Genomic DNA, 7,572 nt, shown 5'->3' with positions numbered 1-7,572 from the left:
CTGAGTCAGCGCTGGGCCAGTCAATCCGATGAAAGGACCCCTCTACCCGACGATTCCTGTGATCCTCCATCAGAGATGACTTTACTTTAGGCAGGCAAACAACTTGGCAGGTGGACAGTGGCACCAAGTGCCACATTTGAGTACCGAGAAAAGAAACAGAATAGGTGAGGGTTAGTATCAAATTATAACTATCATGCTACTTATGATTTAGTGCTAATAACTAACAACAGAGATGCAGTCTGTACAGTTAATCAGCAGCTCTAGTCAGGGTGTGCTAAACTGAAGTAGTGAGTCTTCAGGTGGGATTTGAAAGCTGAGACTGAAGGGGCATCTCGTATAGTAGCAGGCAGACCAATCCACAATTTAAGGGCCCTGTAACTAAAAACTCGACCTCCCACTCTTATTTTATTAATCCTTGGAATCATAAGCATCCTGAGATCTTAATGTAATTTCTCAGAATCCTGTTTATTTCAAAAACGCCTTAATCCCCCAACATTTTTAAGAAGGAAGAAACATGATTTGGACAAATTTGCAATGTGTGCTTTAAACGACATGTTAGAGTCAAAGATAACTCCTAGATTGTGGTCTGATTCATTAAAATTAATGGTGATTCCAACCGAGTTAAATAATGACAAAATATTGTTGTGATCAGCGACATTCCCTCCAATAATTAAAATCTTTGTTTTAGCGGTGTTTAAAGATAGGTAGTTCTCATCCATCCACTCATTTAATTCGCTAACACAACTAATTAAAGACAACATTGGAGAAACTTAATTTGGTCTAAAAGAAAACTATAACTGGGTGTCATCTGCATACGAGTGAAAATTAACATTATGTTTTCTAATGAGAGATGCCAGTGGAAGCATGTAAAGTGAAAGGATTGGGGAAAGGATCTCTGACTCACCATTTTAAAAAAGGAGTGGAAGGCAGCCATGCCCAGAATTCACTCGAGTTGCATATGCGCAAAGCATACAATTATTAATCTTAAAATCTTATCAAGCACATCAAGCGCATTTAAAATTGTTCAAAATGTTTCCAGGGCAAGATTCAATCTGCGAACGTTGGTGTCACAATCCCTCCTATCCATTTACAGTGGTGTCTTTGGTGTACTTCAAAATGGGCTTAAAGTGGAGAAGGACAAACAAAATGTGATTGCCTTTACTTCACTACTAGCCCGTTGACGTATCTTGCTCAACTGGAAGAATCCTAGACAACCTCTTTCAAGTTAGTGGGCAACTGATGTTTTAAACTACTTAAAATTGGAAAAAAATCAAATTCTCATTTAGACGATCTGCTCAAACCTTTAAAACATGGCAGGACCTAATCAATAATATTGAAGAATAAGCATTTATATTGGGGAAAAGGATTCTCTTCTGTCTTTTGTACTGAGAAAAGTTAATTCTGGCTGTTAGCCTTCCTCTCTTGCTCTTGGGTGGAGTTTGAAGTTTGTTCTGTTAAGCTTGGCTGATTGTAAGGAATATTACTGCTTTTAATAAAATCAATAAAAAAGTACACCATGCATACTTTTGGTTCCAAAATAGTTTGTAATGCAAGTTGTTAACAGTTTGTTAGCTTTACCCCAGCAATATCAATGCAAGTCAAGTCTATAAAAGAAAAAACAAAATAATGAAGTTTGTACCTTCTTTATATTATAAAAATGGAGAGTAAAGCCCCAGTCGGGTTAATGGTTGATATACACTGTACACTGTCACACACGTGCGCATGGGAGGCAGCTAAAGGGTCTAAATGAGAGTAATTCCACACCAGACCAGGGGGTGGCGGAGTGCACTGACCTTTTTTCTCACTTTTCTGCAGACCCTTCATGGGAAATTCTGCCTGGCCCTGATGACATCAGTTCTGGTTCAAGACCCTTGAATGACGTCACTTCCAGTGAAGAACTCACAACCGAAGAGACTTCCTTCTCTGGCCTTTTTGATGATGTCATGTCCGGGTCTGAACATATGGAAGAGGACTCTTCCGCCCTCAATGACTTCACTTCCTTTTCTTTCACTCAACGTAAACGATTGACTTTAGCTCTTAAGCAAAGCTGAAATATCTAGAGCAGTGGTTCCCCAGGGTTTGGTTTCAATGGGTTTCTATTAAACTAGACTCCTAGCCTAGTTAGGTGTGCTGTTTGGGTTTTTTGATTGAAAAATAAATCTGGAAAATTTAAGTCTTGTCCTAAACTAGGACCTCCAAGTCAGGAGGAAACTTGTTCAATACATTTTATTTCTCTTCAGAAAATGCTCAAACAGGGAGCATCCTGTTACAGCAATCGACTAAAGGATAGCACACTGGGGAGATGTCACAGAACAAAAAGTCATTCAACAACAACAACATTTATTTATATAGCACATTTTCATACAAAAAGTAGCTCAAAGTGCTTTACATAATGAAGAATAGAAAAATGAAAGACACAGTAAGAAAATAAAATAAGTCAACATTAATTAACATAAAATAACAGTAAGGTCCAATGGCCGGGAGGGAGAGAAAAAAAAACTCCAGATGGCTGGAGCAAAAAATAAAATCTGTAGTGTTTCCAGACCATTAGACTGCCCAGTCCCCTCTGGGCATTCTACCTAACATAAATGAAACAGTCCTCTTTGGACTTAGGGTTCTCACGGAAGGACTTGATGGTGATGGTCACGTAGACTTCCGGCTTTTAATCCATCCATCATTGTTGGAGCATCATGACGCTTTAAATAGGTGGTGGTGGCGTATTCTTATAGACAACTGAATTTGCCTAACTGCTGAATTAACCCTGACACTGATTTGTTAAAAGACATGTTCCAGCAGAGACCATTAGCCAGCTTACATTAACACTCTGCTGGCAGGTGCCCCTTCTAATCTTCGATCACAGCTCCAATTGATTCAAAACTCTGCTGCAAGAGTCCAGACATGGACCAGCAACAGTAAATACATAACAGCCATTCTGCTTCACTTTCACTGGCTCCCTGTGTCTTACAGAATCGAATATAAAATCATTAATAACCTACAAAGCTTTAAATGGCCTCGCACCGGAACACAGTAGTGACCTTCTAAATCACTAAGCTCCGGTTTGCCTACTAAGGTCCTCCGATTCTGGTAATCTTGTTGTGCCTTACACGAACCTGCACTCTATGGGTGACAGGGCCTTGTGCTCCATAGCACCTAGACTTTGTAATAACATCCCGAAAAATAATATCAGCCAACTCCATTCTTTTAAAAACCTTACAACTCGTCTATTTAGAAAGGCTTTTAACTTAACATTCCACCCTTTCAGTTTAACTCTGTCCAGGTGCTCAAGATAATGAGTCTGTTATCACAAATTAGGTTATTTTTTTAGTATTTTGCTCAGGTTTATTATCTTTTATTCTATTTAATGCTTTGTTAGATTTTATTTTTTCTATTCAGGAAAATGTATCCAATGTTATATAGCCTGCTCTTTTTTCTAAGAATTTGTGGTGCCTTGAGCATGGGAAAGGTGCTACATAAATAAAATGTATTATTGGACACAGGATAGTCGGCCAACTTCTTGTTCACTTGACCTTTAAGGGTTAATGTCAAGCATGTTTGTATACCAGCTACATTACTAAAATTTTAGGTGTGGAAATAACCCCTTGTGCAATACATAAAAAGCAACCCCAGGTCAAATTCCTCCAAGTGACAGGAAAGCAAACTATGGGGAATATTAAGTTGAACACCTGGAAAAACCTATTTAGTCCATTAGTGGGGCAGAAACTTAGTATTCCTTTAATGCCATCTGCCCACTCCATTGATCTACTGCAAGTCCAAGTACAGTACACAGAATCAGTTAAACCCAACAGAGGCTTATCTATTCCAGATTAGAAGGAAAAAAAATAAAATTTAATCAGCTACTGTGCTTTACTGTAGGCATAAACAGCCCAATTTAGAAGGAATCTCACACCACTTGCAATTCTGGATGGAATTGAAACCACAGTAAGCCAAGATGGTGGAACCCACTAGTATAGATCAGGTCATTACTCTGGTGCCGCTTTTCCACCATTATATTAAACTTTAATGAGACCAACACAAGATGTCCCCACCAGTTTAATCCAGCTTTGGGAGTCTGAACACCCATCTTCCATATTGGATAATCTGTGTCTAATCATTCACTCCAATTCAACATTACACTGTGGATATCGTCAAGCAATAATCAAAGCTAATCTAAATCATAGGAATACAGCATATTACTGTATAGTAACCAGGCAAATGGTCCATTCCATCTGGGAAGGGATTCAGCAAGATAAACACTAAGAAATGTACAAGCACCCCAGACAAGTGTAGACAACATTGTGTATTAAAATTTTATTGCTTAGTATTAACAGTGCCCTTTGCTTTTCTGTGGGCAAAGAATAGTACAGCCACACACGAGACAGCCAGGACACCTACAACAGCACCAAGGAGGGAATAGTGGAATTGTGAGCCTGCAAGGAGAAAAGAAAAATTAGGAATGAAGAAATCCTAAACACTGCAACTCACTAGGCTAGATTCAAAAGCAGTCCTTAACATGGCTTGCATTTACACTGTTCAAACAAGTTACCTGCAGAGACTTCATCTTGCTGAGGAGACAGGGACCGAGATAAAGACAAAGGAGCGACCTGCTCCAGAAAAACAGGGCCAACAGAAATGGTCTCCTGCCATCCAGCTGTTGCACTCACTTCACCTGAAAAATACAATTGCAGCTTGTCTATCCCAGGCTGGACACTACAGAAGTCTGCTGGCAAGGTCACTTACTTGCTCTCCTGGGTCTGTGTTTAGCGGCACCAGAGCCCCTCCTGAAGGGAGGGGGGTTGGCACAGCTTGTGTCACAGCAGCTACAGACAGCATTGTCTCCATCCACCGAGCTCCACCTGAAAGCACAGCCACCAATCACAACCTGCTACCTCATCTGAACAGGTGCCCCCTCATACTGTCAGTCACTTACTGGCTCAGTGCAGAGTTGTATGAACAATCCTTATTCAAAGGATCAACATTAGCAGACACCAAGGTCACCTTCAGATGGCAGGTAATGAAGATCTGAAAGTAGACATGCAAGAGACTACAGTCACACCTGGGAGCTTCAATGGGATTCCTCCAAAGGAGATGGGAGGAAAGGACTTACTGAACTAGTAGTCAGACCATAAAACCTGAAGGCATCCAGCTGAAACTGCATTAAAGACTGGGCAACTCTGGGGGACACGAACTGGGAATTGGAGCCTGTCAGTTTGCTGTCTAAGAAACACCTGCAATACACAAGAGGGACCATAGTCTGACTAGATCTTGGTCTGGAAACACAATGCTATTACTCACACCAACCCATTATTCCCAATGAAGGTGTAGGCCGGGGCAGATGCATTGGACCCAGGAGTGGCCACACAGCTGTCCACAAAGACACGGAGAGGCTCGTGGTTAGTGCTGTCCACAGACGCTTGAAGGTTAATGAGGTCTCCTAGGAAGAATGTGTTGGATGGACTCGGCCCACTCCAGTCACCTGCAGACAGGAATGTTACAAGGTGTTCAGATCACATCAGTGCAAATGGAAAGTAGGATTTTTAAATGTGTACACCTACTGCTCATTATAACAAGCGAGAAGCCCAGAATATCCTCAGAAGATATCGTGGAGGTGTAGGGAACCCAAGTGGGGTTTAAAGCATTGCTGCTTACATTGTGTAGCCTGGGTTGGAGAAAAATTAGAAAGTGGTGATCAAGATAGCATTGTCTTCTTTCAAAGCCATGCCGATACGGCCACTGATGTGTAAAGCTATGGGAGTTTAACATACTCCAGGCCAAGGTCCAATCTAACTCTACTTGCACCTTACATTTTCTCACCTGTTGTATTGGCATTCAATGTGCACCACAGCTGGATTTGTTCTTACAATGGGAAGACCATCAACTGGAGAAGGATTGTAGTCAAGGGTGAAGGTGTAGGCAATTACAGCTCCCAGCATCTACAAAGATCCAACAATTCAGCTGACTGCCAATACTAAACACAATGACAAAGTTTTTGTATTGATCTAGTCAGGTCTATAGAATCCAAGCATCTGTGGAAAAAGGTTTTAGTCAATGTAGATCTTAACAGTGGAGTTTGGATGATTAAACCTATGTAGAATACAAATCACTTTTTGCTCCATTAATCAACCCATGTTGGATTATAGAATACAGGACAAAAAAAGGGGTCACCACAAGTAAATTTAAGACAAGCAAAAATCGAAATGCAGACATTAATTCTTTGACAACTAATATGGTGACCAGTAGACATGGCCCCTGATGTTTATACCCATTTTAAAATTGCAACTAGAAAGTCATTTCCTCAAATGAACAAACTATCCAACTTGTTTATCCCTTTGTGATTGTAAAGGTAATGAATTAGTTAAGTGCTGGGGCAGGGGATCCCCAGTGTTATTTACAACACTTTCTTAATGCGGGTCTGATCAACTGCTACTCAGGCAGCAAAAAAAAAAAAAAAAAACCCCACCACACACCTCACAATAAACGACATTGCTAAAAGTGCGAGAGCACTGAAGCCACTCACCTCCACGGTGCTCCCACAGCCCTGCAGAGGTGCTTCAATCACGAAGGACTGAGCACCGGCAGGGCTGGTGACGCCACATCCACCTATGGAAAGATCAGAAGGCTGCACCGGCTTTTGGATGCCCAGCAAGTCCGGACTGATGGTGACGATCACCTCACTGTCGGTGCACTGAGCGGTTACGGTCTGCGGAGCGCCAGCTCTCGGCTCAACATAATGCATGACCGCGGGCTTCTGGTGTTTTGCGATTTGCTTCTGTCCTTTGAAACGGGGCTGAGAAAATGCATCGCAGAAGAAAAAGAACAGCAATACCACGGCTCTCTGACCCTTGTCTTTACACCACATTTTGAAACAACAAAGAGAAAAATCAGCAAAACGCAGTAAAGTTCAATGCGCAGCGCAGGCTTTATATACACGAATGAAGGTGTTCGACGTCTTAATGTTAGCAACACGTGCGGGGAAAAATATCGCCAATCAGACACCAATCGCGTTTGAAATGAACAAGACGCATGAAATACTGAGGTTAATTACGGGAAGGAGATAATAAATTAGAATCACAAATCAAGACAGCCGCAAAAGCGTAAGATCATCTCAGGCAGTCACTTGATATTTCTTTTACGGGGCAAGCAATTAGGGTTTATATCTCTCGGTACTAAAAAAAAAAAAATAAAATTATTTGCTTTGCCAAAGAGAAAAATAAAGCATACTAAGTTTTAAATTATACAGGTGACGTCCTGAAAATAATTTCATTGAGGAGATTTTTTTGGGCGCGTGGGTAACAATGCAAACTAACATGGAAGACTTGTTTAAATAAATGTCAGATGTGATTGTTGAAGGTAGTCAAGTGTTTTTGTGGATATGAATCATTAGCTTCTACAAAGTCTTTATTGAATATTTATGTAGCTTTGATTTCTCCAATTTTAGTTATGGATTACCTGCAGTGGGCTGGCGCCCTGCCCGGGGTTTGTTTCCTGCCTTGCGCCCTGTGTTGGCGGTGTTGGTTCCAGCAGTCCCCCGTGACCCTGTAGTTAGGATATAGCGGGTTGGATAATGGATGGATT

General features: G+C 41.2%; 1 protein-coding gene across 1 annotated transcript; it reads right to left on the bottom strand.

The window, feature by feature from the left end:
• Positions 1-4,293: 4,293 nt before the first annotated feature.
• On the bottom strand, positions 4,294-6,906 carry LOC120533209 (zona pellucida sperm-binding protein 3-like). Its single transcript, XM_039759978.1, has 9 exons — positions 6,515-6,906; positions 5,812-5,930; positions 5,553-5,656; positions 5,299-5,473; positions 5,105-5,225; positions 4,928-5,019; positions 4,738-4,853; positions 4,544-4,666; positions 4,294-4,427 (listed from the first exon to the last, which is right to left on the bottom strand). Exons 1-9 carry the CDS (start codon positions 6,854-6,856, stop codon positions 4,309-4,311), a joined length of 1,311 nt encoding a protein of 436 aa, XP_039615912.1. The 5' UTR covers positions 6,857-6,906; the 3' UTR covers positions 4,294-4,308.
• Positions 6,907-7,572: the final 666 nt, after the last annotated feature.

The sequence above is a fragment of the Polypterus senegalus genome, chromosome 8 (assembly GCF_016835505.1).
Source record: "Polypterus senegalus isolate Bchr_013 chromosome 8, ASM1683550v1, whole genome shotgun sequence".
Taxonomy (NCBI): Eukaryota; Metazoa; Chordata; class Cladistia; order Polypteriformes; family Polypteridae; genus Polypterus; species Polypterus senegalus.
The sequence above is the reverse complement of the archived record's forward strand: the minus strand, read 5'-3'. Positions and strand labels throughout refer to the sequence as shown.